The sequence below is a fragment of the Capricornis sumatraensis genome, chromosome 12, assembly GCF_032405125.1.
Source record: "Capricornis sumatraensis isolate serow.1 chromosome 12, serow.2, whole genome shotgun sequence".
NCBI classification, from domain to species: Eukaryota; Metazoa; Chordata; class Mammalia; order Artiodactyla; family Bovidae; genus Capricornis; species Capricornis sumatraensis.
This window is the reverse complement of record NC_091080.1, coordinates 35,327,488-35,342,094: the sequence shown is the minus strand read 5'-3', so window position 1 is coordinate 35,342,094 and position 14,607 is coordinate 35,327,488. Positions and strand designations below refer to the sequence as shown.

Here is a 14,607-nt window from a genome sequence, read left to right as displayed (position 1 = left end):
CCACTCCTCATCACCCACTTCCACTGCCCCCTTCCCTACTCCGACCCTGGAAGGATCAATAGCAGAGAGGTGGCGAGTAAAGAGGAGAGAAGGTATCAATCCCACTTTTTGTTTTCCTGCAGAGAAAGAACTCACTACATTGGGCCCTGGATCCATAAGGAAAAACCATTCCAATTTGGAGTGACTACTACATAGGACTACATGTTTCCTCTTCTGAATTGAGATGATGATTTGTAGCTAGAAGAGTTCATAACACTTTTTACTATCTTAGGAAAGAATAGAAAAGTCTTTTTTTTACAGATTTTTTTACAATAATAAGTTTTAAATAATAATAGTTATTTTTAAAGTCTTAATTGAATTTGTTATAACATTCCTTCTGTTTTATGTTTTGTTTTTTTCACTGTAAGGCATGTGGAATTTTAATTCCCTGACCAGGGATCAAACCTGCATCCCCTGCACTGGAAGCAATCAGTTCAGTTCAGTTGCTCAGTCGTGTCTGACTTTTTGTGACCCCATGAATCGCAGCACGCCAGGCCTCCCTGTCCATCACCAACTCCAGGAGTTCACTCAGACTCATGTCCATCAAGTCAGTGATGCCATCCAGCCATCTCATCCTCTGTCGTCCCCTTCTCCTCCTGCCCCCAATCCCTCCCAGCATCAAAGTCTTTTCCAGTGAGTCAACTCTTCGCATGAGGTGGCCAAAGTACTGGAGCTTCAGCTTTAGCATCATTTCTTCCAAAGAAATCCCAGGGCTGATCTCCTTCAGAATGGACTGGTTGGGTTTCCTTGTAGTCCAAGGGACTCCCAAGAGTCTTCTCCAACACCACAGTTCAAAAGCATCAATTCTTCGGCGCTCAGCCTTCTTCACTGAGTGTGAGTCCAACTCTCACATCCATACATGACTACTGGAAAAACCATAGCCCTGACTAGACAGACCTTAGTCAGCAAAGTAATGTCTCTGCTTTTGAATATGCTACCTAGGTTGATCATAACTTTTCGAAGCAATAGTGGAGGACAATTTTGTAAATTAAAAAAAAAAAAAAACTTTTGTGTTTTCAGCATCCCATTTGCCCAAAGGTATAAAAAGTGAATTAGGAAGAGGTGATGGACCAGGGATTGAACCAGCACCCCCAGAACTGGAAGCTCAGAGGCTAAACTACTGAACCATCATGGAAGTCCCAAGGGAACAGAAAAGTCTTGAGAGATTTTCCCAGGTGTCATTCGTGACAAAAGAAGAACTTTAACCATCATTCAAATTTAAAAGATAGTGGAGGACAATTTTGTAAATTAAAAAAAAAAGAAAAAAACTTTTGTGTTTTCAGCATACCATTTACCCAAAAGTATAAAAGTGAGTCAAGATGAGGCAATGGAGGTTTCAAGGACAGTATTTTTAAAGCTGTTTGGCAGAGACAGAGAGGCATTGTGGTGTGATGAGATGATCAACAGCTCTTTTAGGAGACGGGAAATTGAAGCATGGTCAGGAGTTGAGAAGAAAGAGATTATAAAACCGAGGTAAAACAACAAATGTTCAGGAACAGCAGGAAGGGAATGCTGAAAAGGCAAGGTCACAAAGAACAGAGAAGACAAAGTCAAGAACGTTATCATTGCCAAAGAAAGACTCTTCTTCCTTTGAAAGATGGGAGGAGGGGAGAAAATGAGTGAATGTTCAGGGACATTTTGATCTAGAAGGATAAGGAAACAAAATAGTTTACTGTGAATTGGCTTTGATCATCCTGGTGCTCTATGAGGAAAGTTCATCTTCTAAAAATGAAGGCAGTGGGTAGTTTTTACTACTCTGGAGGGCAGAATTAGGACCACTGTGAACAGGTCAGAGAGAGATTTATTTAGGGTCAATATAAGAAAAAACTTATTTAAAACCAGCACTAGTGGAAAGTGGAGCTGGCCTTCTTATAAAGGTGTAAGTTGTGAAAACAGAGTGTTTTGGTTGGGGATAGATGAACAACTGTTGCAATGCTGTCAGGAGGGACTGCAAACCCATGGTTTCCAAGATGCCTCATGTATATCATTCATTCTCAATGCTATATTTTGTTGGTTTTTTCATGTCAACAATTCAGGTGTCACTGCTACCGAATACAAGAAAAAGAAGCCCATGAGGACTGGAAGAGAAAACATAAAGAAAAGATGTGTTATATTAATACAATGTCTTTCTTTCCTAAGGAGAAAAATCATATTTTCATAGAAAAGGAACTAGCTGGTACTCGAGTTAGATTCTGTCTCCAAAGTAAAATGCATCTCTACATGTCTCCAAAGTATCTATAGGTCTCCATAGCTTGGCAGCGAATCAAATGAGAAAATACCACTATGTTCTGGGGAACTTTGTATTTATGCATGAGCTAAAATGTAGCCATGGAGAAGGAAGTCTCCAGAACCCCTTTAATTTTCCTACAGCTAAGATGCAATGGAGAACTTACTGACAAGAGCAAAGCATGTAACCCAATGGGCTTTCTGTTCAGAACTAATAAAAATGCATACCTGATTTTCTATTAAAAAAGAAAAGGTCACAGAAGCTTGGCAATTATTCACCACTACAGTTATAATTTTTTTTTGAAATAAGAACTGTCCATTCCTAAGATCAAAATCTATTGAACCTATCAAGTATTCCAGCATCAGGTACCACACATCTGAAATAAATCTGCTCACAAATTCCATTTAAACTGGCCACATCATCCAATTAAAATTTAAACCTATAAAGAATTGTCAGTCTGTTATGACCCGTCAGATATTTTACCACAATATTACTCCAAAGAGATAAAATATACAAGCAAAAATTAATATTTTGAGTCAAAGTTCAGCAGCCAAGATCCTCTGACAGCTTCAGATATAAGCAATATTAAAAGTCATAGGAGGGTCCTATTTCATGGAAGTGTTACTGTCGACAATTATTTGTGTCTAGCGCACTGCCTGGCACATGGTAAGTTAGCTTAGCTTACTGAATAAATGAATGGATGCATGAAAGAATGGGCTTCCCTGGTGGCTCAGATGGTAAAGAATCTGCCTGCAATGCAGGAGACTGCCCCTGAGTTGGGAAGATCCCCTGGAGGATAACATCACAACTCACTCCAATATTCCTGCCTGGAGAATCCCCATGGACAGAGGAGCCTGGTAGGCTCCTCATGAAAGAATGAATGACTTTTGCCAGCAGTAGCTCAAAAGCCACTGTGTGAGGAGGTCTGGTCAATGCAGACACTACGCGTCTTTCTGGTGTCCCCAGTGACCTTGGGGACTGTTTCTTGTGATGTTTCTTGGCATCACCAGCCCCAGGACAAAGCAGCAGATCCATTACAATCCCTCTAACCCAAATCAATGTGGACCTAAGGGCTGGGACTTCCTGAACATCATCAGTTTTAGAAATCTGACTGGGTCTACATGTCATTTGGTTTAATCTTCCAGAGATTCCCTCCAGAAAAGGGTGGGTATCTTCAAAGGTCGCTGCATCTCCTCTCACCTCCACCACAGGAATAGAAGTTGAGAGTGGGAAAAGGGCAATAGATAGTCACTTTTTTGTTCTAAAGCGCCCCGGCAGCACATCTTGATGACATCTGCCTCCGATTAAGCCCTGCAAACGCAGCTATGTGGCTGAGTCCAGCTGCAGTCCACCAGGAGGTGTATTTCAGCTGAGGTGCCATTCACTAACATCATTCACTAAGTAATAAGGAACACAGTTTCTGAACGTGCTTTGACATTTATTATCTCATTTGAGGTCCATTACAACCCGGGGAAGGGGGGAAAGGTGTTTTACAGAATGGAAAGCAGGCTTGGAGATGCAGAGACCACACAGCAAGCAGGGCACTAAGCTTGGGCCAGACCTTTGTCTCCTAACCTTGTCCAGTATTGCTTCCATTGTGCTGGGTTCTAACCCGATTTTCTCATCACCCAGAGCTGGGGAAAGCAATGAGGACGCTGTGGTGCCTCGTGCCTGATGTAGCTTCTGCTGCACCTCATTCAGGACCTGAGTCCTTGTTTCCAAGGTCAGGATGGAATACTTCTGGGAACATGTATCCAGAGGGTCCTGGGTACCCGATACCATAGGGTCCACAAGAGAAAGCTGAGGAAACGTCCCTTCTCAAATCACATACCCAGGAAGAACACTAGACTCCAGATGGGTCTGCCTACTGCAGGAGGAACCTGGACCAGCATTCCCCAGAGACAGGACTCTTTGTTACAGCAACCTTAGGAGACAGACAGACAACACCCAAACAAAAATATGAAGTCTGGAGTCATGCCTATTAACACCAAGGAATTAACATTAATGCCTATTAACATTAAGGAATCAAGGGCACAGGGGAACTGGTAAACAGAGAAGACGAACAGAAAGAGAAAGGCAAACACCATATGACACCACTTATACGTGGAATTTAAAATAGGACACAGATGCGCTTATCTACCAAACAGACTCAGGGACAGAAAGCAGACCTGTGGTTGCCAAGGGGAGGGGGGAGAAGGCGAGGGATGGACTGGGAGTGTGGGGTTAGCAGAGGAAACTAGTATATGCAGAATGCATAAACAAGGTCCCACGGTATAGCACAGCAACGTGTACTCAGTATCCTGAATCTTGAAATAAACCATAATGGAAAAGAATATAAAGAGGAATGTGTGTGCGTGTGTATATATGTGTGTGCGTGTGTGTGTGTAACACCAAATCAGTTTGCTTAACACAACATTGTAAATCAACTCATTTCGATAAAAATATTAAATTTAATTTTTTAAAAAGAGGATGAGTGAGGTTGAAACTCCTGAGCAGGTGTCAGGGCTGGCAGGGGTGAAGTAGGCAGGTGAGGAAACTGGCCAAGAGACTCTAGGAGGGCGTTGGCTTTGAGGGGTGGACAGAAGGTGACATCCCGTGACAGGCTCCTCACCAAGGAGTTGCTTTACCCTCCTGGGTAGAGGTAGGCATTTCTCAACAAAATTCTCTCACTTTTTAAGGGCAACAAATTATAAATTCGTCAGTTTGTCTTCAACATACAAGCGAAACTGTGTGAAGCTTCCTGTCTCCAATTTGGCATTTCCCTTGACTATGTTTCATCCTTTCTAAATTAGACCGCAAGCCATGACTGAGGAAGGATCCCCTGGCCTGTGTCTCTATATATAGTCCTTCATCCACCACACTAGAAGGTGCTAAAAAGCCAGTGATTGATGACGATATTGCTAAAATGGTTACCTTTGGAGCTGGAAGAAGGAAAGTATTTTTTTCTGTGAAAACGGGGGAGGAAGAAAGCCCCCTCGCCGTTTCTAATATTGATCTGGCTCCACTGTAGTCCCATGAAATAAACGTCTATAAAGTCACAATGTCTCACTGGAAAGACCTTAAGAGCCATCTCCAGGAGCTTACCCAGCAGTCATCAGGGGAGGTATCATTTGCTAATCCTGAACTCATTGCAAGCTGGCTTAATTTCAAGAGACAAAATAAAAGTGCTGCCTTGTGGCAAAAGCCCGCTTCTTGGTGCCATTAAATCAAGCAAAGCCTCTGCACCAATATTAATTCAGTCACTGCTGGCTCCCCCGCTCCCCGTTGCCCCTCCTTTCAGGAAGCCCCTATGGAAGAGGCCAAAGGAAGCCTCGACGTGCAAATATCGTTTAGCAAGTACAGATAAGCTGCAGCAAATCATGCTCAGAGCACTTAAAAAAAAAAAAGATTCAAATGTTAATACATTAGCGCCAGAACATGCTGTACAAGCGACAGGGAAACTGCAGTTGTCAACGTGTGAATTTAGTCTCGGGGTAGGTTCATGCCAGGAAGTAAAAAAAAAAAATCTCAATTTAGACTTCGTCTCTACCCCTACCCCCAAGCCACGTGCTTCCCGGAGGATATGGGGGAGTACACGGTTACTCAGCAGATGTACTTCACACCAAGAAACACTCGGGGTATATTCATCCCGAATAGGAAAGGATGTGCAGTTCTCCCTTCGTCACTCAAGTTTTAGTCTGAAGCAGTCCTTCACTGGGCCAAGCCACACCTCATGGGCAACATCCCCCGACTCCCGCGTGTGCATGCACGCGTGTGCACGAGTGTGCGTGTATATATATGCACTCTTATTCATGAGAAAGGCTTCTACAGGGAAATCATGGGGATTTTGCTGTTCAACATTTCAGAAAGCCGGCCTGCCCATCACAGCGGATGAGCACGAGTAGGCTGAAGCCACCTGGGTTGAGAGAACACTGTCAAGGGCGAAAGTCCAGCCCCAAGGCCACACCAAGAGAGGCAAGGTTGGAGAGAAGCCCTGAGTCTCCCTGGGGGCTGGGGGGACACGGAGGGCGGCAGAAGCCCAGGCCAGCTCTGCTGATTTGAAACCAAGCTGGATTCCAGTTCAAGTCTGACAGGCTGCTTTTCTGTTATCAAAGCAGCAGACTCAAACTTTCATTTCAGAACGCATCTGGTCTCCCTGTCCGTCCCATTAGAAACAGCTATCTTCTTTAAATTGGAAATCAAGGCAGTTTATTCTTTTCAAAACTGTGCTGTCGGCTCTTCTGCCTGACTTCTAACCTTCATTTCTTTTGCACAACAGCTAAGCTGTCTCATCTGAAAAAGGGTGGGCTGGGGGAGCCCGCCCCTGGCCTTCACATGAATGATAGATTTGCATCAATTTTTGTCTCCAAGGAGAGTCTATCAGAGATAAAGATGCAAAGTATTTAGAGAAAACTTATTTAGAGGGAAAGAGGTACCAAACCACTCTCCCAGCCTTTTCAACCAAAACATCAATAACTTAAATCTCTTCAAGTGATAGAGCTGCAAAAACTTTTATTAGGCATTTAAAGTTTTAATGATAAAGGGGCAACCTCTCTTATTTTTATCCCTCCCTATACACCTGAAGACATTTTAAAATGATGAAATAACTGTAGTGTGTTTAAATGCATGTACCTGATATGCACATATGCATATAATATAGATATTCTTTGTGAATGTATATCAGCCATATTTGGAGCTCCAGTATTTCCCACCCACTTGGTCAAAAGCTCATTAATTTATCTGCATTTATCTAGGCAATTCATTATCACTTCTAAAAGCGCTTCCAAGTAGCAACAATTTGAATTAACAATAAATATGTACTATGTCCCTAATTAAATCAGAAGTCATATGACTTAGGAAAGGTCTCTCTGTTCAGGGCAATTGTCTTTCCTGTGATGCTGTTAAGATTCTGAGATGATTTACGGTATCAGAAAACATCATTCTTGAAGTTACAACCTTTCACATTCATTTCCCAAGATGTATCTTTCCCTCTTTATCAATGGTTCCTTCTCTATCAATTGGGGAAAAAAATCACATTTCATTTTCAACTGAAGGATGCTCTTTTCTGATCCTTCACAGATCCTAATGACACACAAATTCTGACATATTTAAAGGAAAAGGACACAAGACCATCTTTCTCAGGACCTACAGGAGAAAGGAGGCCATGTGAAAGCCGAGTCTAGACACATGCTCAATAACTTCACGATAACACATCTTTCAACTATGAGTTTTGATATAAATATGTAATTAAAAATGTAGACATTAGCACCATGATTTTTCTATAGAACACCAATGTAGTTAACAAAATGGTTATAAATTAGTCACTGGTAATTTATTCTTCTAAATGATTTAACCTTTCAAATGATCATTTCATCTGTTTTCTATATTATAAAAAAATCAAAGAAATTCGAGATATGGGAAAGCCATGTTGGCTGAGGATCTGAAACTGATTTGGTAGCTTTCGAGTTGACATAATCTTGGCCCGAGTGCAGCTCATTTTGGAAAGCTGCCTCAAATTTCCCCTGGTTTTGAACTTTTTTTTTTGTTTCCTTACCACTTTCATCTAGCAAGAAATCATCCTGGTAACGGAACTTCTCCGGTCCACATGCAATAAAAATGTCATCATCACCAAAAAAGTCCTGAAGGCACATCACCTACAAGAGAAAAGCGTGGCACTCAGCAAGGGGTCAGCAGAACAGCAATTACAGCAAAGCATCCCCGCCAGTGGACATCTGCATACAGCCACTTCCCAGCTAATGGAATCAACAGGGCCGCTCCTCCGGAGGAATTTCAAAGGGAGGTTTTCCAGCATCTGTTACTAGTAAGAAACATGTTCCGTTTCAGTGGTGCAGGAAGGCGGGAAAAGGGACATAGAACCGGTAACTCACATTTATGACCTGACATATCAATAGGCTAGGAGGCAGGAGCCCTTTATTTTCACAACAGACTGGACACAGCAACTTGTAGAAAAGGAGCGCTCCTTCACTCCTCTGATTGTAACCGTCCTGGAGAGCAGTAAAAGTCAGTGTATGGTTTTAGCAACAAATGTGTTTTCTAGTAACTGATGCCAGAGGTACATGATGATGGTTGCTGGGGCAACAACTAGAGAAAAATATCTGTACCCTAACAGGAATAGCACAATCTCCTTTAGGCCCCATCTGTGCTGTGTAAGTCGTGCCCAGCTCTTTGTGACCCCATGGACTGTAGCCCGCCAGGCTCCTCTGTCCATGGGGTCCTCCAGGCAAGAATCTTGGGGTGGATTGCCATTTCCTCCTCCAGGGGATCATTCTGACCCAGGGATCAAACCCGCGTCTTTCTGCATTGGCAGGAGGCTTCTTTTACCACTGAGCCACCTGAGAAGCCCAAGACCACGTCTACCTCTATCTAAAGCAAAAATGGTGCCCTTCATAAAAGGAATAATAGAAAAAGTCAGTTATTTCGGAGATTTAGCTACAGAGACGAAGCAACTGTATCCCTCATCTCAAGCTAAGCTGAACTTTAACATTCCCATGGTTCCCTAGCTTGTGGTCACACAAAGGGAAAGTTTTAAAACAACCTTTTGATATTTTATTCTACTTCTTCTCCAACATGAACTTTGAAAGCTAAATGCCGCTTTTCAAGTAAATGTAGTCCAGATGAATAATTCTGAGCTTGCTGCACTCTCTCTGAATATGTGGATGTGCAGGGTAATACTTTTGCTGTTGTTGTTCACAGTATGTATAATGCCAGTAGAAGGCACCGGAAATGCTTCTGATTTCTATCTATTTTCAATTTTTTTTGACCACTTGGAGCAGATTGTAAAGCGGTCACTTGAAGGCACCATTCAGAGCTGTGTGAAACAGACTTTCGTATTTATTTATTGCATTTTCCCTTGGATATTTGAGGATCAGAGACAAGCCTTCCTGTGTCTGATGTGTGAGAGGTTTTTGGTCTGTGCTTCCTGTGAACCCCTTCCCTTATGCACTGGTACTTCATCCGCAGAGCACCGCTGGGGTTCTGGGGTTCTGCTCCTTGTCAGTTCCTGTAACGTGACCCTGACAAGTCAAAGATGCTGGAGCACTTACAGAAGTGAGATGGGGAAGGATAGCATCGTTCAGAGCCCCAGATGCAATGCTGTGGAGGCATCAGATAGTTTTTCTTCAATAATCCCTCATTCCCGAACAACTACTTGGACAGAGTGAAGTCAGAAAGAGAAAAACAAATACCATATATTAACACATACATGTGGAGTCTAGAAAAATGGTACAGATGAACCTATGTGCAAAGCAGAAACAGAGATACAGATGTAAAGAACAAACATATGGATGCCAAATGGGGAAGGGAGGTGAATTAGGAGATTGAGATTGACATATACACACTATTGTTACTACGTATAAAGTAGATAACTAATGAGAACCTACTGTATAGCGCAAGGAGCTCTACTCGGTGCTCTGGGGTGACCCAAATGGAACGGGAGTCTGAAAAGGGGGTGGAAATAGACATACTATAGCTGATTCTGGGGAAGGAAATCGCTGCCCACTCCAGGATTATGGCCTGGAAAATTCCATGGACAGAGGAGCCTGGAGGGCTACAGTCCATGGGGGTCGCAAAGAGATGCAACGGAACGCACACAAACACACATAGCTGATTCACTTTGCTGTACAGCAGAAACTAACACAGCATTGTAAAGCAACTGTACTCCTATAAAAATTAAAAAACAACAACAACAAAATCCCCACAAATAACCACTTGGCTGAGGTCTTCAGAATGATACTTCTCTCACAGTTTGATAGTGAGCATTAAGTGTGAGTGAGGGACATCCATGGTGGTCAGTGCTTATTCTGTCTCTAAAAGCTTGAAAACACAGGTGACTTAAGAGGGACACTGTAATCATCCAGCAAGATGAACGGAAGGTCTTCAACACTCAGAAGCTTTGATTGTCTACTTGGGTTAATAACAGGCCTTTTGAACTGAGAACCCACTCTCTGTTACACTCCTTTCTGTCAGATTCCAACCATGACTCTCTTCATTTGTATCTTCATGACACAGCACCCCAGCACCGCGACCCCCGCTTTCCTGATCATCATGGGAGTCATCTCAACCAACCCCGCCCAGGCCGTTGTCATTTTACTCGTGTAGGTCCATACTGTGCCGACTATCTGTCCTTTAGCACACAGCACACAGGCATATAAAAATGAGTAGGAATGGGAAACCATGTCTTATTCAGGCAAAAACGTGAACAATTAGCCTAAAAAGCAGTATTTCCTAAAGTGAGAATGATTAATAGAATTTGTGCCCCACAGGGTCCTATGGCCAAAGAGATTTGGAAAATATTTCTCCAACATAAACAGACTTCTTTGTTTTGTGCTGTGTCACTTCAGTGGTGTTCAACTCTTTGCGACCCTATGGACTGTAGCCCGCCAGGCTCCTCTGTCCATGGGATTCTCCAGACAAGAATACTGGAGTGGGTTGTCATTCCCTTTTCTAGGGGATCTTCTCGACCCAGGGATCGAACCCATGTCTCTTGCGTCTCCTGCACTGGCAGGTGAGTTACCACTAGCGCCACCTGCATTTGTTCCTTCTGGTTGTCTCAAGACCCTGAATGTGCTAAGCACACTGTAACTCCAAAGAGGAGACACAAAAATACAGTCTTTCCCAGACTTCCTTGATTCTGGAACTCTCCTCACCAGCATGGTATGCTCCCTTATTGGATATGCTATGCTGACAGCTGTTAAGTGAAGAAAATTTTAAATTCATTCAAACATTTAAGCTGGACCTACTCTGTGCCAGGCTCTGTGCCAAACATTATGATGACAAAACTCCAATGGTTGAAAAATACTGTTTTCCAAAAGAAAGAAAATGCCCTTTCATTCCACATATTCCCATCATTTGCATTTCAGAACGTCAGTTGGCCAACCAGATCACCTCTATCTACCAGTGGCTACTTTATGCCACTGATAAGTGAACAAATAACTACCAAAACTATAACATGTTATGAGCAGGTTGCCAGCCAACTCCCATCCATCACATCCAGATGACCATCCTCCCAGCCCGAGACTCAGAAAATAGAGTGACAACGATACAAACTGGAGGGTTTAGGTAGAATTCTGTTCCAAGTGGGAACTGAAACATGATGAACTTTTGATGTTGTTTCCAACTCCAGGACTCCAAGAACATAAAAGGAACACAGTGATGGCTATGGAAAAGTAACTGTCATCACTCACACACACATAAAGAAGGCAGGGAGAAGTCCTTTCAATGCCAAGCAACATGTATCCATTTACCTCTCAATCGTCAGTGAGTGAAATCAAAGAATTTGTTTAACTGTCAGAAACTGTGATGTTTTCTATGCTCTCTGCTCTGGCATCATTTATCCATTTCCCTGCTTATAAAACTCCCACCCAGAGAAGGTGGGTAGGGTCAGTAGATCAAGTTCAAATTTAGAAAACTGCTCCCTGTTAGAAGCCTTGGTAAAAGAGTTGATAGCAAAGGAAGCTTAAACACAAGGTTACAATAAAGATGGATTTAGGATAATCTATGCACTTTGACGGTCTGCGCTCTCACTCTCGATCACTGAGCTGGAGGTAGCTACAAATGTATTCTATCCCATCTAACAATAGAGGATAATAGAGGAAGATTTATAACCCTTTTTTCTAGGCCAATATACTTGGAGATTTTTCCTTTAGGCATTATAGTATTTTCTGACATCAAAGGATTAGAAAAGATGGAGAAATGTAAAACCAATACTGTGAGTAATGATCTGATTTGATACATCTATGCAATGTTATTCCTTCTTAAGTCTGAGGTTCTCAAAAGTCAGTGTGGTAACCAGCTTTGAGAAACAAGTTCCATTTATGGATTAAAACAACAACAACATTCCTTGCTACAAAGAGACAGTGACAGTTGACCTTCTCTTCTGTGAAATCTCTAGTCGACAGGTATCAGGTACTGGAAGCATCCATCAAGACTGGGTCCAAGAAAGATGCAAAGGCAGAGAGATGACGTTTGAGAAAGGGAAGTCCAGTCCAGCCTGTCCCTGTCTACCGTCACTCCTGCCTCCAGAAGAGGTGGTACAGTCAGTGTCCATCTATCTCTGTGGTCTCCATGGCCACAGACGCTGCCCCAGCACCGTCTCCCAAACCCAGACCTTCCCTGCCCCTCCTCAGCAACCCCATCACCACCTCAGTCCACAGCTTAGCCTCCTACCTGTGGACCATGGTTTTGCTCACTCCCACCTCCTTTCTCTCCCACTGATCCTACTTAATTCTCTTAATCTCCTTCTTCTTAGTAAACTTTCAGTCTCTCTCTCCATGGCTCACACAAACACCGATGACTTATCATCACACTGAAGTTCATCTTTGAGCGTGACGTTCCAGAATCCTCGAAATCTGCTCCGAACCTAGCTTTCAAGTTCATGGTAGCTTCAGCCATGAGATGCTGCCTGATGCTCAGTAAGTGTTGGTATGGATGGATGGAGGGATGGCTGGATGGAGGGATGGCTGGATGGACAGACAGGTGGGTGGATGGATGGATGGACAGATGAATGGTTGGATGGATGGATGGATGGATGAATTTAAGTACTATGCTCTAACATGAAACACGTTCCAATTTATCTGCTTTACTTTCTCTCCTTCGAAAGGACTTCTTCTATCTTATGTGTGTGTGGCTTTGGAACAATTTTTTTTCCATTAGGTATCCCCTTCTATTAACTCTTTGACTACTCAAATCCCTTCTATGACTCAAGCCTCCATGGAAGATCTAAGCCTTACCTTCTATCTACACTCCAACCCAAAGTGACTCACCCCTGCTCTGAACCCCTAGTCATCACTCCATAAGCGTTCTCTGGGCACCACTGTGTGAGGCCTTGAGGACAGGACTGCCTTCAGCCTTCACCTCTTCATTTCCAGTGCTTAGAACAGACTGGCACTCCAAGGAACTCCTAACACACTGCAGTGAGTTGGAAATTCAGCGGAGAGGAACCTGCAGCGCCTTCCAGCAGTTTGTCGCAGGTCTGGAGGCAGGTGGCTGGGGTGCGGCTCCTGCTCTGCCATGACCACTGACCCGAGCAAGTCAGGAAACCCCTGTTTCTAAAGATCCTAAACTCCGGGCAGAGATGGTGCCTCCCTGAGTGCGATTCTGCAGCCCAACAGGGACGTCCACTCTGGGACAATTCTCCAAGAGCACAGCCCGGTCGTGAAAGCCCGGGGTTCTGCGTTAATCCAGCTCCGCCCCTCAGATGTTAATTTCTTCATGCCTCTGTTTATTGTTTTGGTTGTTTTAAGAATTTGACTGCGACTCAGAAGAGGATAAACCCTCAATACATTTTAGCTATTTTTATTAGCCCCAATACAGTTTTCCTTCCAAATAAGCACAAATCAAATGCATAGCTAATATAAACAAATAAATAAATTTAAAAAATGCAGCAGATAGCTCCCGGCACAACAGGCTTCTATTGTAAAAGTAGATTTGGGTCAAAGGTAGCATATGGGCGCCCCTTCTCACTTTGGGTCTAGGGGGTCCTATGGGTCAATCGTTTTGGAGCAAAGCACACTTTTAAAAATATATATTTACTTAAGGTCTTCGTTGCAACAGGTGGGATCTGTAGCTGTGGCATGCGGGATCTTTTTAGTTGGGCCAGTGGGATCTAGTTCCTGACCGGGGATCAAAGCTGGGCTCCCCGCATTGGGAGCCCCGAGTCTTAGCCACCGGACTGTCAGGGAAGTCCCACGAAGCACACTTTGAATTAGCATCAGGGAGCTGATACGAAGCCGGCTGCAGTTGCTGACAGCAAGTTGGGTTCATGCCCCAGGTTTCCACTGAAATGATGCTGTGAAAGTCACCTGCAAATATGTTCACCAGCAACCACATGAATATATAGTTCTATGAACCACTGTCTTAATCAGGGACTCTTGGGGCCAAATTTTAGTTTTTGTGGAAGCTGGAGATGCGTATTCCTCTGAGAAAAGTGTCCTCTGTCAAAATGTCCCTACACTAGAAAAGGCATTATATGCAATTTATAAAGGAGGTAATCAGTTTACGGCACAAGGTGCCATCAATCAATTATCAGTTCTTACCTAATGCTTTGGTTATTATAAGAATATATGTTGTTGTTCAGTTGCTAACTTGCGTCCGACTCTTTGCAGCATGCCAGGCTTCCCTGTACTTCTCTATCTCCCATAGTTCACTCAAAATCGACCATGTCCATTGAGCTGGTGATGCCATCCAACCATCTCATCCTCTGTTACCCCCTTCTCCTCCTGCCCTCAATCTTTCCCAGCATCAGAGTCTGACCCCATGAGTCAGCTCTTCACATCAGGTGGAAAATCCAATCCCAAACAGAAACACTTTATTACATCTGAGGTTATCCCTGGGGATGATTAGCA

General features: G+C 43.3%; 1 protein-coding gene across 7 annotated transcripts in view; it reads right to left on the bottom strand.

The window, feature by feature from the left end:
- Nucleotides 1–14,607, bottom strand: part of DCLK1 (doublecortin like kinase 1) — a 335,254-nt gene that overhangs the window by 143,766 nt on the left and 176,881 nt on the right. For all 7 annotated transcript variants that reach the window (XM_068984415.1, XM_068984416.1, XM_068984422.1 and 4 more), the window contains exon 3: nt 7,800–7,899. In XM_068984415.1, the coding sequence (XP_068840516.1) occupies nt 7,800–7,899 (100 nt within the window). The remainder of the gene's footprint in view (nt 1–7,799; nt 7,900–14,607) is intronic.